Raw genomic sequence first — 24,877 nt, 5'->3', positions numbered from 1 at the left:
GTCCAGAGGCGTGCACCTCAGGACACGGCTGGCCAGTGGGGCCATGGGGCCTTCCCCTGAGCGTGGCTGCCACGGTTAGTCAAGGGCAGGCCTTGGGAGGCAGTGTTTGCCTAGCTGTCTCTCTGGTCTGGGGCAGCAGCCTCCACCGCAGCTGGAGAGCTGAGGGACCGGCCTCCGGGCCAGACTCTCCTCCCCCCCACCGGCCCCTCTGGGCTGGAGTGCGTGAGGCCCCCGTGCATGGGCCCTGGGTGCCCCACCCTCCTGCTTACCTCTTAGAGCTGAGCTTCCACGCTGCCTCCTGCACCCGGATGGCAGGAGACAGGGGGGGCCCGTGGCCCTCCACGGTGCTGACCGCGCTGGGGAAGCCGGTGGGGCGGGGGAAGCGGCCCAGGGCAGTGTTGTTGGCATTGTTGATGTTGGCGTTGGAGCCAGTGGACGAGTAGCTGCTGGGGGTGAAAGTGGAGTCCACCAGTTTCTCGTGGGATGGCGACTCAGTGTCGCCTTGGCTGTTACCCGCCTTGTTGATGTGCAGCGGGCGCTGGGTGGTGAAGGTCTGGGGGAAGGCGCTCCGGCCGTCGCTTTGGTAGTAGCTGACGTGGTTACCGAACAGGCCACCGGCCCTCTGCAGGCAAGATGGGAGGGGTGGCTGGAGGAGAACGCCCCTCAGCTCCCTCTCCCCAGACAGCCAGGTCGGAGAAGTGCAGGGCACTGAGGGTGGTCTGCCCCGCAAAGAGTGCAGCCACACCAGGCAGCATGTGGCAGACCAGGAATGCTTCACCCACGTGGACTGGCAGCTCAAGAGGGAGGGCCCCAGACGCTGCCCTCTAAAATGGCTGGGGGAAGGATGGAGGACAGGACCTCCTGTGGGAACCCGGTCAGGCAGGGAGGCTGTCGCCCTGGAAGTTTCTAATGCCGCCCCTGAAGACGGGGATTGAGTTTCAAGGACAAGTCTAGGATGGCAATCCTTCACCGCAGCCAGCAGCTTGGTTTGGCAGCTGTGAGGCAGGCACTGTGAGGGCCAAGGGGTGGGGAAAGAGACCGGAAGATTCTAACCAGATTTTTAAAAATGGAAATCCACTGGCTCGCTGAGCTAGAAACCATGTGGGCCAAATGGTTTTGAAAATAAGGATGAAGAATTTACTATATCAATTATATTATGGCTTCCTCTCCCCAGGAGACCCTCAGACGCCTCACACCGGGAAGCAGTGTTTCTCAGCATTCTTTCCTTGTCCTGGGCAAGCAGGCAAGTGGGTCTAATGCTTGACACCAGAATGCCGCTGGGCTTTGCTGACGGAGGTCCCTGGGCTCCCGCTGGGCTGCTGTTAACATGGTGCTGCGCCCCTGAGGCCATTCAGTGACGAACATTCCACAGCGATGAGAATGAGGATGGTGATGACGGACAGCCACAGGCAGGACGGGCTCACCTTACCTCACGGTGTCCTACAGCCTACAGCCCGGGAAGAGGGCCTGGGGGCTGGGAGGGACAGGTGTGAGCAGGCCCTGGTGCAACTACTGTCTAGCTTCTCCCTTGCTATAGAAGGATTTTCAGACAAATACCTTCGGGGTACCGCAAACAAGTGAAGAGAGCTGGACACAAGAGCTCCAGTGTTCCGGCACAGTCCTGTCACTTTTCCTATTGCAGCTCATGGTCAGCCTCCAGGTCCAGGAAGAGACAGAGGCTAGAGGGGACTTTTGTGACCTGAGACCACATGCTCTATCTCAAGAGGACAATCGCCTCTTGGTTTCAGCCCCCTGTTGCTATGTGAGGACACAAGCCCAAGATTGCCAGATCTTCTGATTTTTTTTAAGAGAAGCCAGAAGTCTAGACTTTTATTTGAAGGTGCCAGATTTTCAAATGTTGGCAAACAAAACAGGCCTGCATATTAGACGTGGCCCAGGGGCCACCACTTTGCAACTTGTAATGTAGCAGTTTCTCCTAGGAAACATTTCCCTTAGGAAAACAGCTCCTCCCCTCCTTCCCCAAGAGCCAGCGATGCTCTGTGAGCCAACACGTCCTGGGAGCCCTGGCCTGAGGTGGAGTCGGGCTTGGAAAAGGTGGCAGGATAGGAAACAGCTGAGCGGGAAGAGCTTGGATTCCGCCCTAGAGCTCAGGGCTGTCTCCAGACACCAGCCCCCCTCTGGCTTCACAGCGAACTTTACAAAGGGACACGAGTGTGACTGTGCATCTACCCACCCTGAAGATGTCGTCCTCGGAGGCAGCACACACAGCCTCCTTCATGGCCTTGTCCAGCTCCTCCTCGGCCGTCAGGTCTCCAGAGATGGCCCGGCGGATCTCGGGCCCGATGTCGTGCAGTGTACGCAAGCCAGCCTGGAACCCAGAGGGATATGTGAGGGCCCTGGCACTCCTCCCCGCAGTCACCTGGCCCCCCTGCTCCTCCGCACGGCAGGCGAGCCTCTGAGGTACATCTGCTTGTGCTACCCAGGACGCACTTTGGGACCTCTTGTGTCTGCCCCCGAGTGGAGAACCCATCTGTCCACCCGGGAAGGATGGAGGCACACGAGCAGGGCTGTCACGGGAACTCAAGCAGAGCTCCAGAAAGCTCTGGGGGGCCCTGCGGCAGGCACGACTGCGGAGGGCAGTGTGCATGGGGAGCACGGCAGGAGGGAAAGGAGGATGTCACCCCCTCCAACATCCACCTTGGAACTCTCAGAAAGTTTCCCTCTGAAGGGACCTGGCCTCCAGGTCCCTCTGGCCTCCAGGCTCTGGCCAGAGGTCAGAGGAAGGTGATCAGGCCTCTCTTTGGGGTGCGGACCCCCCTGCCTCTCACCTGCAGGGACAGCGCGTTCCTCTGGGAGGGCTTGCCCACAAGGCCCTGTTCTTTGCGCTTCTTGAATTTCCGGAAGTACTCTTGGATCAGGAAAGTAGCGTAAAACTTGCCAACTGTGACCTCATCATCTGAGACATTCGAAGAGAGGACAGGGAATTCAGCTAGGCCTCATTAATTTTTTTCAGCATCCAAACTTTCTTAAATTTTTCTAACTTAATTTTTTTGAAGAGATAGTACATTCACATGGTTCAAAGAGATAAAAATACATAAAAAAATACACTGAAAAATCTCTCTCCCACTGCCCCCATCTGCCTAGATACCACCTCCTAATAGATAACATTTTTTTTAGTTTCTTGAGTTTTTTTCCAGAGATTCTTTACACAAATAAGCAAATATATTCTTATTCCTTCTTTTTAACAGAAAAGTAGCCTATTGTCAAAATTATTTCCCACCTTGATTTTTTTTTTACCTCACTGACGTTTCTAACTAGCACTTATTGATCCCAAAGCTTCAGACGCCCATCGTACATTGAACAGTCCCTGAGTGCAAACAGTTCTGCTTCAAGGTTGGTGGGAGGCGTGTGTTCTGCCTGTCTAAGCTTGGGTTTTTCTTTCAACCAGACAGATTGGGCTATCTTACCATGTGGCTTGGCTGGGTCTTTGCTGGGCTTGGCACCCAAGTCACACATGACATACTCAGCCTCCGTCTTGGGAATGAACTAGGTGGTGGAGGAGCCAGTGAGTCTCCAAGGGGAACACTTCATGCCCTACACGTAGGCCCTTTGCTCCATCTCCCTGTTCTTTGCGAAGGACAGGGCAACAGGCCCAGGGGACAGCTAGGTTGGGTTAGATCTAGGGACCAGTGATGGTTCTCCTGCTCCCAGTTGTCCCTTAAGAATGGCCAGATCCACAGCAGTGATAGTCTTCCACCTGGCAAGGGTCTCATTCCCATGTGGGAGGGAAAAGCCTGAGCCCCTGTCTGGAGTAGTCAGGGAGGAAGAGCCGCAGGGGGAACAGCTTGGAGTTCTGGCGTCCCTCGGACCTGTTTGAATCCTGAATCTGCCATGTACTCACCATGCAGCCTTGGGTCAGCTACTTAGCTTCCAAGAGCCAATTCCTTGAGCAAACTTCATAGAAGCGTTATAAGGATTAAATGAAACAATGACTGTAAAACATCAGGTGCTGCTTGGCCGTCTAGGGGATCCTTCACTTAGCAATCCTGCCCTCCCTTTGGAAGTGGCTCTCAACAGGGGTGGCATCACCTTTCCAGGAGTGTTTTGGGAATGCATGGGGCTTTTTCAGTTGTCACAGTGATTTGGGGGTGCTAGTGGTGTTAAGTGGTTCTAGATGTGTCCCTTAAAGCACAGAAGGGTTTTGTACAGCAAATAACAGCTTTGACTCCGCACGGCTTTCAAGCATTATGCTAGATGTCCACGTTGGGGAACAACTTGCTTATAATTATTTGAGTTAAGAACCTAACTTCATTTTACATATGAACACATTTTTTGCATGGTTTTCATATATCCGGAATTTTCTAGGATTACAACTGCTGTGTAAACTGACGGAAGACTGTACTTTCTTTTGTTTCAACTTGACCAAGAGGGGTTCACATTTTGGAAAACTGTATTCCTGATGGCAATGCTCCTTGTGTATCTGAGTCACCCACTGTATCTGACCTGCCTACATCATTCTGCATTTATTCTAAGTAAGTGCATGTACCTAGGTATATGTATGTATACATTGTGTGTGTGTGTAAATATACTTAGCCTTTACTTCCAAATGACAAAGTGTCAACAATATTCAATATTGTCTTACTTCCTTTAAATACAAACTTATTCATCATAAGTGGGCTTATACATGCATTTCATCAGTTAATTATGACAACTGGCATAGTCGTGCCTGAGCATTTATACATATTGAAAACATTGATTTTAATATATTTTATGTCAGAGTGGAAGCATTACATTAATATTTTGGAAATGATATATGTAGCAAGGTTGTATTATCTATAATTTTCATTCAGGATAGCAGTAGGGGCATAATAAACTACTTGTTTTGAAAAGGGGCTTTGGATTTAATAGGGATGAGAAACACTGCCCTAGGAAGAACAAAAAGAATTTCAACCAAGAGGGGATCTCAGGGCCCCATTATTCCTAGAGCAATCAGCCCACTGGTTTATGGGGAAACCTATACTTTGTAGAGTTTCCTTGGAAGTTCTGCCAAACCTCTAAGCATCAAGGGGCCTTGCCTGGCCCCATCTGTAAAATGCAGGATTGGACCAGATTTCCAACTGGACAGCCTCTCTTCGAGTCTGTGAAGGGCCTCGCACCCTCATCCCTTCTAACCATTAGGGCCTTTGAGCCCCACAGGAAGGGTCTGGGGAAAGCAGACCTCCTGCAAGGCTAGTAGACTCAAGGACACAGGTGTCAGGGGCTGTGTCCACATTTCTAATGGTGCCACAGCTGGAGGACTGGAGGAGGTGAAGGGTGGAGAAACCACGCGGGGGGTGGGGGCGGCAAATCCCAAGGGTCCGGAGACCCAGGGAGCGCTTACCACCTGCAGGGGGCACCACTTGGTCCAGCAGCTTCATGCTGGTCCGCTTCCAGATCTTCTTGATTATAGCCCGCAACTCCTCATTGGCTTGTTCTAGGTTCCCTGATGGGAGGGAGATGCAAACCAGAAATGATCATAGGTCTTTGGAGGGCCCTCCCATAGGGTGGGTCCCTCTACACAAAGTGGGAAGCCACTGCTGGTGGCACTTTGCCCCACAAATAGCCCTGGATCTGTCAGTTTCACTTTCTTTCTCCCCATTGTCCACCTCCGTCCCCTTTCTCTTTATATTGCTCTCCCTTTTCCTTCCTTCTGCCTTCCCTCCTGTCCCTGTCCAATGCCATTCCTTTCCCCTTCTGCCCTGCCTGCTGCTCAGGCTAGCCAGTGGCGTCCCTTCACCCCCACACGCTGCTTTTCAATGGTGGGTGGCACTTGGAGCTGACGAGACTGCTGGTGCTGGACTGAGCTCAACAGCCACCTGCCAGGAGAGCATAGGGGCTGCTCCCGTGGGCGGCATTTCTCACCGGCCTCTGTGGGAGGCCAGGGAAATGTGGGTGATTGGAAAAAAGAGCAATCTCCCCTTGCAAACCCACACAGAAGATTCACGTGCAGGGGGACCTCTGTGTCAAAGCCTTTTGCTGAGTCTCCTGCGGGGAGGAGGTGGCAAAACCTCAGAGTGGAAGCAGAAATCAGAAGACACTGGCTTCTGTGGTTTTGGAGCTTCTCTGGGTCTACTTTCTCCACTGGTAAAACAGGCTTAATTAGATGCCTGTCCCATGCAGCCTCCGCAGCCTTCCGGGATACTGCCTGACGGCCACGAGGAATGAGAGCTGAGACATGCAGCAGGGGGAGAGGGCGTGGCAGGCAGCATTCTAGGATGCCCCCAAGCTTTCTTCCACAACCATCATTACACACATACCCTGCATGATCCCGGGACTGTGAATCTGATGGGTTTCATTTACTCCCAGATTAGGTTATATTCTATGGCACACATGATCTTGAGATAAGGAGATTATCTAGGTGGGCCTGACCTAATCACATGAGCTCTTTAGAAGTAGAGAATTCTCAGGCACAAGCTTTCAGTTATAAAATAAGTGATGAGATGTAATGTACAGCATGGTGACTATAGTTAATAATACTGTATTGTATATTTGAAAGTTGCTAAGAGAGTAGATCTTAAAAGTTCTCATCACAAGAAAAAGCAATTTGTAACTGTGTGTGATGGACGTTAACTAGACTTATTATGGTGATCATTTAGTAGTATATACAAACATCGAATCATTATGTTGTACCCCTGAAACTAATATGTTATATTTCAATTATATCTCAATAAAAAATAAATAAAAAATAAAACAAAACAAACAATCAAAAAAGCACTGTGTAAAGGGGGTCAAAGGTGAAGCAGACAGGTTTCTGTGGCCGGGAGCGGGGGGAGGAGTGGCGTGGCGGCTGGCTGGCCTGGAAGAAGCACACTCCATGTTGTGAACTGAACCAAGAGAGGCAGCTGCAGGCTGTGAGCCGTCCCGCCGAGAGCTGGTCTTACTGCTGGAGAAGTGAATTCCACCAACAACCTGGATGAGCTGGGACGTGGATTCTTCCCCAGAGCCTCGGGAAGAGGACACATCCTGATCAATGTCCTGATTTTGGCCTTCTGAGACCCTGAGCAAAGAACCCAGCTATGCCATGGTTGGACTCCTGACCTATTTTTAGAACTGTGATCTAATAACTGGGTATAGTTTTAAGCCAAAAAGTTTGTGGTAACTGATTACCCAGCAGTAGGAAACCAATACAGGGGATGTTTGCTGCTGTCACACAGGGGAGGCAGGGCAGAGCAGTGGTGGGGAGCTCTGGGTCAGACTGCCTGTGTTGAAATCTGCCCTGTGGCCACCGGGGAGAGGCTCCGGGAAGGAAGCCCAACAGGAGCAAGCAGAAGTGCAATGCAGAGAGAGAGACGGATTCCTGAGTGCCCCGTTTGAACGTTGGATCCAAACAGGACCTGAAGCCAGAGGACAACTCCTGGGCATTCCAGTTATGGAGACAATCAATGCCCTTCATGGTTAAGGTAGTTAGTGCTTTCAGACACATGCAATGGAAGAGTCCTAATTCACATAATGCTCAAAAACACTTATTGTCTGTACTGGCTTGAAGAGTATACCCCCCAATTCATGTCCACCCGGAACTCAGCATGTGACCTTAGTTGGACATAGGGTCTTTGTAGATGTGATTTGTTATGATGAAGTCACAGGGATTAGGGTGGGCCGTAAATCCAACATGACTGGTGTCCTTACGAGAAGAGGAGAGGACACACAGAGACACACAGGCAAGAAGGCGCTGTGAACACGGAGGCAGAGACCGGAGGGACACAGATACACGCCACTGAGTGACAAGGACTGCCGGCAGCCACCAGAGGCCGGGAGAGAGGCATGAACAGACCCTCCCTCAGAGCCTTCTGAAGGATCCAACCCTGTCGACACTGCGATGAACAGTTCCTCCTGAACTGTGAGAGAATAAATTTCTGTTGTTTTAAGCCACCCAGTTGGTGATCATTTGTTAACAGCAGATCTAGGCAATGTATACATCTTCCAAAAGGATCTTTCACGGTTTTTCGAGCCTTAATTTAGTCTCGCAATGATCGATGTATCTATGGAACTTCATCTAAGTGTTTCAAAATCTCTTCCTTCTCTCTTCCCAAGGTTTCTTTGGCTCGAGACTGGACTTGGGATGAGAGCCCTGGTTCTCCAAAGTAGGTGTAGTTTCTCTCCAATTCCTCCCACTCTCAAAAGTCTGAAGGGTAAGGGCTGAGGTAAGGCTTATCCTCACAAATTTAGATGCTTTCTTACATTTCTTTCTAATTGCTTCTAAGAACTTGCCTTTGTCTCCCAGACTTAAGAGCTCCACAGGTTTGTGGGAAGCTAGTCTCTGATGAAGGTTTGCCTCTCAGTTGGCATTACGGGCCATTTGGTAGATATTCCATTTAAAAAATTTTTATTTTATTGTGGTAAGAACACTTAACGTGAGGTCTACCCCCTTAACAGAATTTTAAGTGTGCACTACAGCATCGTGAACTCCAGGGACAATGCTGTACAGCAGATAAATGTCTTCGCGTTGAAAGTTGTCTTGAATTCTTTTTTTTTTTATAACTTCATTTATTTTTCCCCTCAAAGCCCCAGTAGATAGTTGTATGTCATAGCTGCACATCCTTCTAGTTGCTGTATGTGGGACGCGGCCTCAGCATGGCCAGAGAAGTGGTGCATCGCTGCGCGCCCGGGAATCCGAACCCGGGCCACCAGCAGCGGAGCGCGTGCACTTAACCGCTAAGCCACGGGGCCGGCCCCACACAGAGTAATTCTTGACCTGACTATAGTTCCCATGTGGCTGGCTTCTCTCCTTGTCTCTGGACTGCCTGTTTCCTCAGGCTTAGCTGTGCGTATTGGATGATCTTGGATCAGCTCCTTGTGCGTTGTTACCCACTGTTGGTATTCTTTAGCCGGGACTTGGTTTGCTCAGACAGCGCATCGTCAACGGCGCTGAGTCCTGGCTTCGGTGCACCAGTGTTTTCTATTCCTCCATGGAATGAAAGTTTATATTCTCAATTTACATCAAGCTTTAAGTGTTGCAGAGTATTCCTTCTAGTAGTACATCTTCTCTCCTTAGAAAGGAAAATCTTCCCCCCGGACATAATTGTAATAATAGTCATTGTAGGAAATTTGGAAAGTAACAAAAGTACAGGAAGAAGGGAGAAGTCACTGCTTATTCTACCCCGAGTGAGACTCAATGTCAACTATCAAAAACTTCCTTCCCATTTTTCTTCTGACGTGTTTACGTTAAATGTGTGTTTAATTCTTTCAGTGTCAGAAATAAGCCTATTTACACCTATTTCAGATTGAGTTATTACACTGGCTTCTGAGCCTTTGTTTCTTTTTAGTTTAGCAACAGAACTTGAACTACTGAATTTTTTTTTTTTTGTTCTTACTTTTTTTTTTTTTTAATTGATGTTTTAATGGTTTCTAACATTGTGAAATTTTGGGTTGTACATTTTTGTTTGTCCATCACCATATATATGACTCCCTTCACCCCTTGTGCCCACCCCCCACCCCCCACCCCCACTGCCCCTGGTAACCACAGTCCAGTTTTCTCTGTCCATGTGTTGGTTTATATTCCACATATGAGTGAGATCATACAGTGTTTGTCTTTCTCTTTCCGGCTTATTTCACTTAATATGCTCCAGGCCCATCCATGTTGTTGCAAATGGGACGATTTTGTCTTTTTTTATGGCTGAGTAGTTGAATTTTTTTTTTTTTAAGATTAGTTCACTATTTTGACTGGTACCTTGCTGGACTGGTTCTTGTTTTCCTTTGTTTCAGACGTTTCTATTATTTTCTGGGAGGATTTCACTGAGAGAAGGCACTCTCTGGGTTATTCGCTGAACTAACTTCCCTTTCTGTTATTACCCTTCATATTTTACACACGAAGAAATGACGTAGAGAGAGAAAAAGTGACTTATCACGCATGCTATCAGAGTCCGTCTCCCATCTCCCTGCCCAGTGCTCCTTCTATTGCACCAAGGAAAGCACGGTGCTGGCAGCCTGAGACTCTAAGATGGAAACATGAGAAGGAGAAAGAAAGCATACTCCTGGCGCATCTGTGTTTTCTCTAGTTTCTGTACCAGTGGGTTTCAGACTTTAGTTCATAATGAATCGTCTATGCAGATTCCCGAGCCCCACTCTCAGAGATTCAGGTTCAGCAGATCTGGGCTGGTGATAAGGACTCAGCATTTTAGACAAGTTCCCACAGCTGATTCCGAGGCAAGTGGCCTCCTGACCACACTCTGTGAAATGTTGTAGTGGGCCAGAAGCTCTTGGAGAGCACTGGAATCTTCTTAGGCACATTTTTATACAGCCTTTCCCACACAGTGGTTCAGAAATACTTATCAATGATAAGGAGAGCAGATTATTTTAGCCAAGGCTGCTGCTAGCCCATAGGGTGCCTTTGTGTGAACTAGAAGGAGGCGTTCTCCAGGTGGACCCAGCCCTGAGCTGAGCACAGGTGAGGTCTTAACTCACACCTGTTGGCTGCACAATGGTATGTGATGACAGCAACCATAGTCACCATTTGCCACTATGACCCCTTCCTGACACAGGTCCTTTTCATTTAAAAAGAGAGTTGAGCATTTGACAGACCCACTTGTAGCCAGTAAAATTCCCTGTAGATGGGGCTTGGTCCCGGCTCCAGGTTACACTCATCTTCTGCTTTTTAAACTACACCCTCTGACTTCAAGATATGACCCAGAATAATTTCTAGGGTTTGATGGAAAGCTAGAGTTAAAAATAAACAAGGTAGAGGCAAGGAGGTCATTCAAGAAGCAAAGAACACATGACCAGGCCAGGCCTCTTTAACATCCCTGAATGTGAAGGTTATTGCTGGACCACTGCTCCGATGCTGTACGAGATGGGCAGGTCCTGGAAGCACTCTGCAGGGTGCTGAGTCCCTCTCTGGTTGGTCTGCTAGATCTTCCCAGTGGCCCTCCCAGTGGCCTGTGGGGGACTCTTTTTTTTTTTGCAAGGAAGATCAGCCCTGAGCTAACATCCATGCTAATCCTCCTCTTTTTGCTGAGGAAGACCAGCTCTGAGCTAACATCTATTGCCAATACTCCTCCTTTTTTTTTTTCTCCCAAAGCCCCAGTAGATAGTTGTATGTCATAGTTGCACATCCTTCTAGTTGCTGTATGTGGGACGCGGTCTCAGCATGGCCTGAGAAGCGGTGCGTTGGTGTGCGCCCGGGATCCGAACCCGGGCCGCCAGTAGCGGAGCGTGCGCACTTAACCGCTAAGCTACGGGGCCGGCCCTGTGGGGGACTCTTACCTTCTGTTTTGATCCTCAAGGCTGTCCGGACTAGGGCAAACAGGGTGGCATTGAACATGACCGTCCCATCGCTATTTAGCGGCATGTTCATGGAGACCAGGCGCTGGAGGGGAGCAAGAGGCAAAGCTGGTGATTACAGCAAATGGTTCTCAAAGGACCAAGAGAACCACCATGGCAAGAGAACGCTGGAGGGAGCCTCGAAACCCGTGTGCGTGTGTCAGGAGCGGGTGGGAGTATAAGCACGGGTCACTGAAACATATTCAAAGCCTGTTCTGGGGAGAAGCTTGGCTCCACCCTAAGTACTCTCGCCCCTCTGCACAGGGTGAGGGAGGAATGGAAATTGTCCTTATCAGAACCTTGCTTCCACAAAAGGATGTTAAGCCCGCCCAACCCCCTTCCCCGCTCAATGTCTGTTCAGGCATATGGGTGTGCTCTCTATTGGCAACAAAGAACAGCTGCACGCCGGGCATTTGCCGGGAGCCCCCCTGCTAGCCAGCATTCATCCAGTGCCTGGCAAGAGAGCCGATAATGAAGGTCTGCTTGCAGGAGAGGCAGTGCATGCTCTTTTCTGTATATTGAAAATATACTGCTGCATCAAGCAGGATCAGAAGCTTGCTGACGCTGGATAGGATTGTACTGCCCCTCTCCCTCCTTTCCCACCACCCAGAATCCCTGCCCCAGTGCAGGGCCCTCAGCACACACCAGGGTCGAGCACCACAAAACTCATTCTGGCATCTGCTCCCGGAAGTGGTCAAGGATGTTATTGGTTAGATCCCATGGTGTCCTCCTGTTAATCGTAGTGCCAAGAAGGGCTGTAATTTTCCTGAGTGACTGGACCTTCTTGAATCTCATGGACAGTGTGAATTGCACAGTGGCCACCGGGCAGCTTCCCGCCCGGTCCGCAGCCCGTCCAGGCCCGTGGGAGGCCGTGTGCAGGCTGCACCGTCCCTGCTCCTGCCTCCCACTGTGCTCTTCCCTGACATGTATTTGTGCTCTTTTTCCTCATCTCTCGTATACTCTTGGAAAGCTTCTAAAATCTTTTTTGGAATGAAGTGGAGGTCCAAATGAGAGAAGACTGAGAAAAACAGAGCACAAGTCGAAGGCTCTACATTCCTTCAATTCTCCATTTTCTGTGAGTGGATTATCCACAGAGCTGAATTTTTCTGTCTGTTTCTTCCTCTATACAGCTCTCTGACCTCACTTCCCCCAGCTCTTTTTCAGCTCACTGTTATTCCAACAAGGAGTGCAGAATGGTGAGAATGGGAGTTGAAAGAAGGGGGGGAGAGCGGAAAGAAGATTCTTCAGCAACTGCTGGGCTACATGGTGGGGGTTACAGGGTGGCAAGACAGCTGCTGGGCACACAACTTCAGGTGCACTCACTCTCGGGGTCGGGCCAGGGCCACACAAGCAAGAGCTGTGTCTAACGGAACCTAGGATGCTTGTCTCAACCTTTTTTGGGTCATGGACTCACTTAGAAATCTGAAGAAAATATGGATCCTCTCCCTGGTACAACATGTGAGTGTTGTAGTGATTTTGTGTACAATTTTAGGGCTTCAAAGGTCCCTGAAGCTAATGCCTGGACTCTCAAATGGCCCTCTGATCCCAGGGAAAGAACCCCTAATCCATCCACCCTGGGCGGGGAAGTCTTCCAGGATGCCTAGGTGGTGCAGGCTGATGGGACAGCAAAGCCCACTCTAAACAAGGTCCTTTATCCAGGACTGGGCATGGGCTCCTTAGGACATGAGGCATTCACTCTGTTGCTCCTTTACAGAGTCTGAGAACTTATTGCTGGAAGGAACCTCAAAATATAATCTGGTTCAGGCTTGTTTCTTTAGGCATAGAAAATATTGTCTTTATTCCCTTAATGGATCAATGGCCTGACCAAAGTCACAAGACAAATAGGCACCTTGCCACCCATATTTCTCTCTTTCTCCCATCAACCCAGGTCATCTCTTACTTTGCAAGCCACTCGGTGAGGGCACAGCTTCCCAAAACCCAGTGGGGGCTGAATCCGCCGGAGCAGTGTCACCACATCTAGGTGTTTGATACGACCCCTAGAAGAGGAAGGAGAGGAGAGAAGTATCAGCCAGAGGGTAGTGGTCTTGGCCAGCAGCCCAGGACTCATGTACCTGAGAGGTGGGGGCCCACGTGCGGGAGGAACTCTCTATAGCTATAGCCCTGTTGGTCAAACTCAGCGCAGAGTTGCAGAATTGCATGGTAAAACTCCAAAACCAATATATACATGTTTAGAATTTTTAAAAATTTAGTTTCATTTCTAAGCAATGGTATGCATGAAATAAAGGAGTATTTGTTAGATTCATGTATTTCTTATACATACGAAAAGAAACCCATTGCTATTAGCACTTTCTTTTTATGTTTATTCATGCACATGAACCACACTTTGGGAAAAATCAGGATTATCCACCATCTTGCAAACAATACCTGAATAAGTCAGTGTTCTTTTAGGTGCAAGTGACAGAACCCCAATCCAACTGACTCAAGCAAAAACTGGAACATACGGCCCCAGGAAGCAGCTTGATGCTTATCTCAAATTCTTCCCATCTGCCTAGCTGCATCTCTCCGTTTGCCTCCTCTGCTCAGGGTGGCTTTATTTTCAGGCAAACCCCTGACAGTCTTATGCTCACATCATTATGATACTCAGCTAAGTGGAAGAAAAAGCTCAATATCCTCATGAGTTGAACAAAAGTCCCAGAATTGAGTTTCAAGTGTCTTTTTAAAAATTGAGATATAATTGACATATAACACTATATTAGTTTCAGGTGTACAACATATGATTTGATATATGTATCAATGATCATATCAAATATCATAATGATATATGATATATGTGAAATGGTCACCAGAATCAGTCTAGTTAATACTCATCACTACACATAGTTACAACTTTGTTTTACTTTTATAGATTTTATGTTTAAATTTCAATGAGAACTTTCCCATCAGTGCTATGCTCAAGGTGGAAGGGATTTTAGTAGTGCAATAAAATTCTCAATATGTACTTGCTGCTTCAATCAACTAACCATCTGACCAAACAGTATTTACTGAGTGTTAACCACATGTGATCAATAGATGAGGGTATCCTTGGATCAATAGATGAGGGTATCCTGAGATCTACCTGGCCCTAAACATCCTAACTCGAGCACTTACCAGTTATTCCTAACACTAGGATCTCCTATCTATTCAACTGAAAATAGCAGATATGTTCTTTTTTTTTTGTGAGGAAGATCAGCCCTGAACTAACATCCATGCCAATCCTCCTCTTTTTGCTGAAGAAGACCGGCCCTAAGCTAACATCTATTGCCAATCCTCCTCCTTTTTTTCCCCCTTTCTCTCCCCAAAGCCCCAGTAGATGTTGTATGTCATAGCTGCACATCCTTCTAGTTGCTGTATGTGGGACGCGGCCTCAGCATGGCTGGAGAAGCAGTGCATCAGTGTGCGCCCGGGACCCGAACCCGGGCCGCCAGTAGCGGAGCGCGCGCTCAACTGCTAAGCCACGGGGCCGGCCCCAGCAGATATGTTCTTAACTTAGCCAAAGTGCCTGGCCTCCTATGGGTGGCCCTTGACCCTTGACCCTGGGGTCTGGTGTAATTCAGTGTTTCCAATCGATCCACCTGATGCTAACCCATCTTGAACCTCTTCTACAGGTTCTTGCAATCTTCTGCAGGTATGATCTTGCAGTCCCCTCTCTCGGCTTTGGGAATCAGGATTTCCCTCTGGGAACTTACTTGGCTTCAGGGTCATACTCTGCCCAGATTCTTTTAAATTCATCCAGATGGTGGGGACCAAGGATTGACCAGTCCCTTGTCAAGTAGTCAAAGTTGTCCATGATGACAGCTACAAAGAGGTTGATGATCTGCAGAGAACAGAGAGTACGATGAGCCTCTCTAAGAGGACCTTCCTACATACTTGCCACTTGAATCCACTTTGCTAGCTGGTTCCATGCATGGCAGAAGACAACATTTCTAAAGACCAGCCGTATGTCACCATTTAAAACAGCAGCCCCTGGAACCTGAGTGTCTTGGATATGAACTTGACACAGCTCCCCTCAGAGTTGTGTGGGATGAAGCCCACAGGTGGCCTGCACAGCTTCCCTCATACCAAGCTGCTGCGTAGGGCTGCCAAGGACAGAGGGCGACCTTATCCGCCATCTTTCCCTCACTCCTCATCAAAGTACCACAAAAAGTAGAAGTTGCCTCTAGGCCTCCACACACATCCCCTCTGTCCTCGGGGACAATGCCACCAGAGGAGCCAAGAATGGACAAGAAAGATGCTGGTTGAGCTCACTCTGGCCCGGGCTGTCTGCCCTTATCTCCGTGTGGTTGGACATTCCTGCTGACTCAGTCTTTTCAAGTCAGTTCCTCTGACGGGGTTGCCCTGACCATGAGCTGCAGAGACGGAGGGTTTGGGCTGCCTGAACTGCACACTCATTACCTGTGGCTGCTTAGTCCCACCTCAGCTTACCAGGAAGGCACAGAGCATGTAGAAGCTGATGAAGTAGAAGACGGCGAAACTGCTGCCACAGGGAGTTTCCCCTTCTGTGCTGTTGCTGGGCTCTGACTCTGGGGCACACTTCTTCCCCGGCATGCAGGCCAGCATGATGTCCTGCCATGCCTCCCCTGTGGCGCACCTGAGGGGAGAGGAGAGAGAGTCCAACACCCATGGAGCCCATCTCAGGGCTCTGGATCCTTCCCCTGCCCCTTGCCCCTTCCTCCTTCCCCAGAGGGAACTATTAAGTTGAATTTGCTGTTAATCATTCTCTGAATTCTCTGATATGTTCACTAAATACAAAAATATATAGCATTGTTTTGAATGTTTTAAAACTTTACATAAACGATAACAAACTGTATCTTTTCTGCAAACTCACTCGTTTTGCAATCCATGTTACATTTTTGAGATTTAGCCAGTTGGATATATTTTAGCTCTAGCTCATTCATCTTAACTGCTGTAGAGTAGTATAGTCTATGAATATACTACTTAAAAAACCCACTGTCCTGTAAGGTTTTTCTTTTCTTTCTTTCTTGCTATTACAAAGAACACTGCGATCAACGTGCAGGTCCACGTCTTGGATATCTGCTTAGAAGTGGAGCCGCCAGTTGAAGGTAGGTGTGTCTTCATTTTTACTAGGTATTGCTTTTTCTCCAAGAGTGTGTCCAATTTATGCTCCTGTCATCAGGGCAGGAGAAATGCCATTGCTCCATAGATGTGTCATTTCTTTTCTTTTCAGCTTTATTGAGGTATAATTGACAGAAAAACTATATGATATTTAAAGTGCACATCGTGCTGATTTGACATACACATACATTGTGAAAGGATTCCTCCCACCTAGTTAATAATCACATCCATCACCTCACTTACTTATCTTTTGTTTTGTTTTTTTTTTTTTGGTGCAAACATTTAAGTTCTACTCTCTTAGCAAATTTCAATTATACAATACAGTATTAATCCCCATAGTTACCATGTTATACGTTAGATTTTTAGACTTTATTCATCGTGTAACTGAGAGTTTACATCCTTTACCAACCTCTCCCTAATTCCCCCACCTCCCAGCCCCTGGCAACCACTTTTCTACTCTGTTTCTGAGTTTAGACTTGTCAACTCTTGGTATTAGTGAATTTTTAAAAATGTTGCTCATATGATGGGCGTGAAATGATATTTCACTGCTGTTTTAATTTGGTTTTAAAATGATTAATGGGTTGAGAATTTTGATCTTGTCTTCTGTTGAACTGCATGTTCATATTTTTGCCTGTTTGTCTTACAGGTTATTCATCGTCTTGTTCATTTGTAGGGCTCTTTATATGTTCCTTATATCTAGCCTGTGCCAGTTATACATATTGCAAGTAGTTTCCTCCAGTCTGTGTCTTGTCTTTTGCTTTACTTATGGTGTATTTTGATGAATCTAGGTTTTAAATTTTAATGTGGTCTAATTTATAATTTTCCCTCTGTTTTGTGCTTTTTGTATCTTCTTTAAAAAGTTCTTCTCTATTCTAGGTCATAAAAATATTCTCCTACATGTTCTCAAAGTTATAAAATTTTGTTTTTTATAATAACATTATTCTGGAATTTACTTTTGTGCTCGATATGAGGTAGAAACATGCTTTATCTTTCTCTGCATAGATAGCCAATTTGCTTAATAAATTTATTGAATAGTCCATATTTACCTACTGATTTGAACTATCTCTTAGGACATAAGTTCTATTTCCATAGATGTGTAGGTCTTGTGCTGGCCTTTTCATTCTATTCCCCGGGTTTATTTGTCTATCTTGATACGAATGTTCCGTGTTGTCTTAATCACTAGAGCTTTACAGTAAGCCTTGCTCTCTCAGAGAGGGTAAGTCTCTCCAGCTCGTTGCTCTTCAAGTCTTGGCTATTCACTTTCCTTTTCTATTCCACAGACACAATGGAATCAGCTTGTCAAGTTCTGTGAATAAACCTGTTGAGAGTCTCATTGGAACTGCATTAAAATATAGATTAACTTGGGGAATTTGAAATTTTTGTGATGTTAAGTCTCCCAGCCATTAACACGGCACATCTCTCCACTTATTTAGGCCTTATTTAATGTCTTCTAATAAACTTTTATAATTTCCTCATATACATCTTTTGTTAAATTATTTCTAGGTATCGTATCTAAAACAAACAAACAAAATGTTGCTATTATAAATGGTACATTTTAAAAGTTATATTTTCTATTTGCTACTGATGTAGAGGGAATGCAATTGACTTTTTTTATTGATGTCATAATAGTTTATAACATTGTGAACTTTTAGTTGTACATTATTGTTTTTCAGTCACCATATAAATGTGTCCCTTCACCCCTTGTGCCCACCCTGCCACCACTTTCCCCCTGATAACCACCAAACTGTTCTCTCTGTCCATGTGTTAGCTTATCTTCCACATATGAGTGAAATCATGCGGTGTTTGTCTTTCTCTGTCTGACATTTCGCTTAACATAATACCCTCCAGGTCCATCCATGGTGTTGCAAATGGGACTATTTTTTTTTATGGCTGAGTAGTATTCCATTGTATATATATACCACATCTTCTTTATCCAATCATCAGTTGAGGGGTACTTAGGTTGCTTCCACTTCTTGGCTATAGTGAATAATGCTGCAATGAACATAGGGGTGCATAAGCCTCTTTGGATTGTTGATTTCAGGATCTTTGGATAGATTCCCAGTAGTGGGATAGATGGATCATAGGGTATTTCTATTTTTAATTTTTTGAGGACTCTCCATACTGTTTTCCATAGAGGCTGCACCAGTTTGCATTCCCACTACCAGTGAATGAGGGTTCCCTTTTCTCCACAACCTCTCCAGCATTTGTTATTTTTTGTCTTGGTGATTATAGCCATTCTAACGGGTATAAGGTGATATCTTAGTGTTGTTTTGATTTGCATTTCCCTGATGATTAGTGATGTTGAACATCTTTTCATGTGCCTATTGGCCATCTGTATATCTTCCTTGGAAAAATGTCTGTTCATATCCTCTCCCACTTTTTTTTTTTTTTTGTGAGGAGATCAGCCCTGAGCTAACATCCGCCAATCCTCCTCCTTTTTTTTTTTTGCTGAGGAAGACGGCCCTGGGCTAACATCGGTGCCTATCTTCCTCCACTTTATATGGGACGCCGCCACAGCATGGCTCACCCCCTCGTCTCCCACTTTTTGATCAAGTTGTTTTTTTGTTGTTCAGTTGCGTGAGATCTTTATATATTATGGAGATTAATTCCTTGTCAGATAAATGCTTTGCAAGTACTTTCTCCCAGCTGGTGGGTTGTCTTTTCATTTTGATTCTGGTTTCATTTGCCTTGCAGAAGCTCTTTAGTCTGATGAAGTCCCACTTGTTTATTTTTTCTTTTGTTTCTTTTGTCCACGTAGACGTGGAATTTGAAAAGATCCCTCTATGACTGATGTCAAAGAGTGTACTGCCTACATTTTCTTACAGGAGTTTTATAGTTTCAGGTCTTATCATTCACGTCTTTGATCTATTTTGAGTTAATTTTTGTGTATGGCGAAAGAATATGGTCTACTTTCCTTCTTTTGCATGTAGTTTTCCCAGCACTGTTTATTGAAGAGACTTTCCTTTCTCCATTGTACGTTCTTAGCTCCTTTGTCCAAGATTAGCTGTCCGTAGATGTGTGGTTTTATTTCTGGGCTTTCAATTCTGTTCTATTGATCCGTGTGTCTGTTTTTGTACCAGTACCATGCTGTTTTAATTATTATAGCTTTGTAGTATGTTTTGAAGTCAGGGATTGTGATGCCTCCAGCTTTGTTCTTTTTTCTCAGGATTGCTTTGGCTATTTGAGGTCTTGTGTTGCCCCATATGAATTTTAGTATTCTTCGTTCTATTTCCGTGAAGAATGTCATTGGGATTCTGATTGGGATTGCAGTGAATGTGTCGATTGCTTTAGGTAGTATGGACATTTTAACTATGTTTGTTCTTCTGATCTGTGTGCATGGGATGTCTTTCTATTTCTTTATGTCATCATAAATTTCTTTCAATAATGTCTTATAGTTTTCATTGGATAGGTCTTTCACTTCCTTGGTTAAACATATTCCTAGATATTTTATTCTTTTTGTTGCAATTGTAAATGGGATTGTCTTCTTGAGTTCTCTTTATGTTAGTTCATTATTAGAGTATAGAAATGCAACAGATTTTTGTAAGTTGATTTTGTACCCTGCAACTTTGCTGTAGTTGTTAATTATTTCTAATAGTTTTCTGATGGATTCTTCAGGGTTTTGTATATATAAAATCATGTCGTCTGCAAAGAGCAAGAGTTTCATTTCTTCATTGCTTATTTGGATTCCTTTTATTCCTTTTTCTTGCCTAATTGCTCTGGCCAAAACCTCCAGTACTATGTTGAATAAGAGTGGCAAAAGTGGGCACCCTTGCCTTGTTCCTGTTCTCAGAAGAATGGCATTCAGTTTTTCCCCATTGAGTATGATGTTGATTGTGGGTTTGTCATATATGGCCTTTATTATGTTGAGGTACTTTCCTTCTATACTCATTTTGTTGAGAGTTTTTATCTGCATCCTGTCAAATGCCTTCTCTGCATCTATTGAGATGATCATGTGGTTTTTATTTCTCATTTTGTTAATGTGGTGTTATCACATTGATTGATTTGCGGATGTTGAACCATCCCTGGTATAAATCCCACTTGATCATGGTGTATGATCTTTTTAATGTATTGCTATATTTGGTTTGCCAATATTTTGTTGAGGATTTTTGCATCTATGTTCATCAGCGGTATTGGCCTGCAATTTTCATTCTTTGTATTGTCTTTGGTATCAAAGTGATGTTGGCCTCATAGAATCTGTTACGAAGTGTTCCATCTTCCTCTATTTTTTGGAATAGTTTGAGAAGGATAGGTATTAAATCTTCTTTGAATGTTTGGTAAAATTCTCCAGAGAAGCCATCTGGTCCTGGACTTGTATGTTTTGGGAGGTTTTTGGTTAGTGTTTCAATCTCTTTACTTGTGCTTGGTCTGTTCAGATTCTCTATTTCTTCTTGATTCAGTTTGGGGAGGTTGTATGAGTCTAAGAATTTATCCATTCCTTCTAGATTGTCCAATTTGTTAGCATATAGTTTTTCATAGTCTTCTCTTATAATCCTTTGTATTTCTCTGGTGTCTGTTCTAATTGCTCCTCTTTCATTTCTAATTTTATTTATTTGAGCCTTCTCTCTTTTTTTCTTAGTGCATCTGGCTAAGGGTTTGTCAATTTTGTTTATCCTCTCAAAGAACAAGCTTTGTTTCATTGATCCTTTCTACTGTTTTTTTTGGTTTCAATTTCATTTATTTATGCTCTAATTTTTATTATTTCCCTCCTTCTGCTGACTTTGGGCTTTGTTTGTTCTTCTTTTTCTAATTCTGTTAGGTGTAGTTTAAGGTTGCTTATTTGAGTTTTCTTGTTTGTTAAGGTGGGCCTGTATTGCTATGAATTTCCCTCTCAGGAATGCTTTTGCTGCAACCCATATGAGTTGGTGTGGTGTATTTTCATTTTCATTTGTCTCCAGATATTTTCTGATTTCTCTTTTAATTTCTTCAATGATCCATTGGTTGTTCAGTAGCATATTGTTTAGTCTCCACATCTTTGTCACTTTCCCAGTTTTTTTCTTGTAGTTGATTTCATAGCGTCATGGTTGGAAAAGATGCTTGTTATGATTTCAGTCTTCTTAAATTTACAGAGGCTTGCCTTGTTTCCCAACATATGGTCTATCCTTGAGAACGTTCCATGCACGCTTAAGAAGAATGTGTAATCTGCTGTTCGGATGGAGTGCTCTCTCTATGTCTATTAAGTCTATCTCATCTAGTTTTTCATTTAAGTCCACTATTTCCTTATTGACTTTCTGTCTGGATGATATTAAGTCTATCTCATCTAGTTTTTCATTTAAGTCCACTATTTCCTTATTGACTTTCTGTCTGGATGATCTATCCATTGGTGTTAAGATCCACTACTATTATTTTGTTGCTGTTAATATCTCCTTTTAGGTTTGTTAATAGTTGCTTTATACACCTTGGTGCTCCTGTGTTGGGTGCATATGTATTCATAAGTGATATGTCTTCTTGGTGGAGTGTCCCTTTTATCATTATATCTTGCCCCCTTTGTCTCTCATTACCTGTTTTATCTTGAAGTCTACTTTGTCTGATATAAGTATGGCAACACCTGCTTTCTTTTGTTTGCCTTTAGCTTGGAGTATCGTCTTCCATCCCTTCACTCTGAGCCTGTGTTTGTCTTTAGAGCTGAGATGTGTTTTTTGGAGGCAGGATATTGTTCGGTCTTGTTTTTTAATCCATCCTGCCACTGTTTGTCTTTTGATTAGAGAATTCAATCTATTTACATTTAGAGTGATTATTGATATATGAGGGCTTAATGTTGCCATTTTATTCCTCATTTTCCAGTTCTCTTGCATTTGCTTTGTTTCTTGTCCCATGTGTTTTGGACTACCAATTCAGTTTGGTAGTTCTGTATGATGGTTTTCTTAGCTTTCTCTTTATTTACCATATGTGTCTCTGTTCTGTTTACTTGTTTAGTGGTTACCACGAGGTTTGTATAAAAAATCTTGTAGATGAGATAGTCCATTTTCTGATGGCTCCTTATTTCCTTAGACTAAGTTGATTCCATCCCTTTCTTCTTCCCCTTCTAAGTTATTATTGTCACAATTTATTCCATCTTGTGTTGTGAGTTTGTGTTTAAAGTGATGAGGTTATATTTATTTTTGGTGTTTTCCTTCCCTTAATCTTTGATGTTCTAATTAAGTGTTTGCTAACCTATTCTGATAGAAAGCTGTAATTTTTGTGATTTTGTCTACCTATTTTTCTCCTTCCTCAAAGCTTTGTATCCCCTTTCTCTTTTTTTATTTTTCAGGCATGAGGGCCTTGAACATTTCTTGTAGTGGGGGTCTTGTGGCAATGAACTCCCTTAGCTTTTGTTTATCTGGGATAGTTATTATTTCTCCTTCATATCTGAAGGATATTTTCGCTGGATAGAGTATTCTTGGCTGAAAGTTTTTGTCTTTCAGAACTTTGAATACATCATTCCACTCTCTCCTAGCCTGTAGGGTTTCTGCTGAGAAATTGGCTGAGAGACTGATTGGGATTCCTTTGTACATTATTTATTCATTTATTTTGTCTTGCTGCCCTTAATATCTTTTCTTTGTCATTGACTTTTGCCAGCTTTACTACTATATGCCCTGGAGAGGGTCTTTTTATGTTGATATATTTAGGAGATTTATTGACTTCATTCACTTGTATTTCCAGCTCCTTCCCCAGGTTTGGGAAGTTCTCAGCTATTATTTCTTTGAACAAGCTCTCTGCTGCTTTATCCCTTTCTTCTCTCTGGAATACCTATAATTCTTATGTTGCATTTCCTAATTGAGTAGGATATTTCTTGGAGAATTTCTTCATTTCTTTTTAGCCTTAGTTCTCTCTCCTCCTCCATCTGGAGCATTTCTGCATTCCTATCATCAATAATGCTAATTCTTTCCTCCATATTGTAAGCTCTGTTCTTTAAAGATTCCAGATTTTTCTTTATCTCCTCCATTGTGTTTTTCATCTCCAATATTTCTGATTGGTTTTTCTTTATAGTTTCAATCTCTTTTGTGAAGAAGTTCCTGATTTCATTGAATTGTCTATCTGTGTTTTCTTGTAACTCGTTGAGCTTTTTCTATGATAGCTATTTTGAATTCTCTGTTGTTTAGGTTATAAATTTCTGTGCCTTCACGATTGATTTCTGGGTGTTTGTCATTTTCCTTCTGGTCTGGAGATTTAATATATTTTTGCATACTGCTCGAGGGCTTGAGCTTATTTTTCCTCATTCTGAAAATATCTGGTCACAGCTTCCACCTGCCGCCACTGGGTGGGGGTCAACAGCTGTGTATTCTGAGCCCACTGTGATCTGCAGGCGCTGTCGCTGACTGGTTGTGCTGGGGCGCTGGGTGGTGGGGAGGGCTCTTTCTTTCGCCTGCCCGATTCCGGGGTCTTCTCGCGCTTCCCTCGCTATCTGCTCTCCTGGGGGGCTAGCTTGATGAAGGCACCCCACAACAGTTTGGTGCCCTCCATATGGGAATTTCCCACACGCTGTGTGAGAGCTTGGAGAGCGATGGTTCTCTAGGAGGGCTGCCCTCCCCCCCGCAGAGAGCTGCGTGGTCCTGGTCCCAGGGACACTGTCGTTTGGAAGCAGAGGAGTTCTCCTTACCTCCTTCCACTTCCTCTGGGGGTTCCAGCACCTCCACCTTCAATGTATGGCTGTGTGGGTCTCTCAGATGTCTTTTGTGTTGTGTGAATGTCCTCTGTTGGTATATGAATGTCCTTTTTGTTGTATCTTAGGAGGCAGAGTCTACAGGGAAAGCTCACTCTGCCGTGATGCTGACGTTACTCTGCAATTGACTTTATTTATAGAAGACTTCCTGAACTCTCTTATTACTTCTGTAGTTTCTCTTGTACATTATATGTAAGCAATCAATTGTTGTAAAGATGTTTTATTTATTCCTTTTCTTTTCTTCTACTGTGGTAAAATACACATAATGTAATATTTACCATCTTAACCATTTTTAAGTGTACAGTTCAGTGGCATGAAATACATTCACATCCTTGTGCAGCCATCACCACCATCCAGCCCCATAACTCTTTTCATCTTGTAAAACTGAAATGCACAATAACTCCCCATTCCTCCTCCTCCCAGACCCTTGCAACCACCATCATACTTTCTATCTTTATGATTTTGACTACTCTAAGTACCTCATATAAGTAGAATCACACAGTTTTTGTCTTTTTGTGTCTGGCTTATTTCTCTTAGAATAATGTCCTCAAGGTTCATCTATGTTGTAGCATATTGTAGAATTTCCTTCCTTTTTATAGCTGAATAATATTCTATTGTATGAATATACCACATTTTGCTTATCCATTATGTGTTGATGGGCACTTTGGTGGCTTCCAGATTTTGGCTACTGTGAATAATGCTGCTATGAAGATGGGTGTGCAAATATCTCTTCGAGACCGTGCTTTCATTATTTTGGGTATATACTCAGAAGTGGAATTGCTGGATCATATGGTAATTCTATTTTTAATTTTTTGAGGACCCATCATACTGTTTTCCACAGTGGCTGTACCATTTTATATTCCTACCAACGGTGCACAAGGATTCCAATTTCTCCATATTCTTGTCAAC

At 44.7% G+C, this 24,877-nt stretch overlaps 1 protein-coding gene across 1 annotated transcript in view; it reads right to left on the bottom strand.

Moving 5' to 3' along the window:
- The window catches only part of CACNA1C (calcium voltage-gated channel subunit alpha1 C), a 638,289-nt gene that overhangs the window by 11,326 nt on the left and 602,086 nt on the right, over positions 1–24,877 (bottom strand). The window contains exons 35-42 of the mRNA XM_058559143.1: positions 15,679–15,844; positions 14,943–15,070; positions 13,157–13,253; positions 11,200–11,302; positions 5,342–5,443; positions 2,790–2,917; positions 2,195–2,329; positions 270–622 (exon numbers count right to left, since the gene is read on the bottom strand). Of these exons, the coding sequence (XP_058415126.1) occupies positions 270–622; positions 2,195–2,329; positions 2,790–2,917; positions 5,342–5,443; positions 11,200–11,302; positions 13,157–13,253; positions 14,943–15,070; positions 15,679–15,844 (1,212 nt within the window). The remainder of the gene's footprint in view (positions 1–269; positions 623–2,194; positions 2,330–2,789; positions 2,918–5,341; positions 5,444–11,199; positions 11,303–13,156; positions 13,254–14,942; positions 15,071–15,678; positions 15,845–24,877) is intronic.

Source organism: Diceros bicornis, chromosome 17 (assembly GCF_020826845.1).
Source record: "Diceros bicornis minor isolate mBicDic1 chromosome 17, mDicBic1.mat.cur, whole genome shotgun sequence".
In the NCBI taxonomy this organism is placed as follows: domain Eukaryota; kingdom Metazoa; phylum Chordata; class Mammalia; order Perissodactyla; family Rhinocerotidae; genus Diceros; species Diceros bicornis.
The sequence above is the reverse complement of the archived record's forward strand: the minus strand, read 5'-3'. Positions and strand labels throughout refer to the sequence as shown.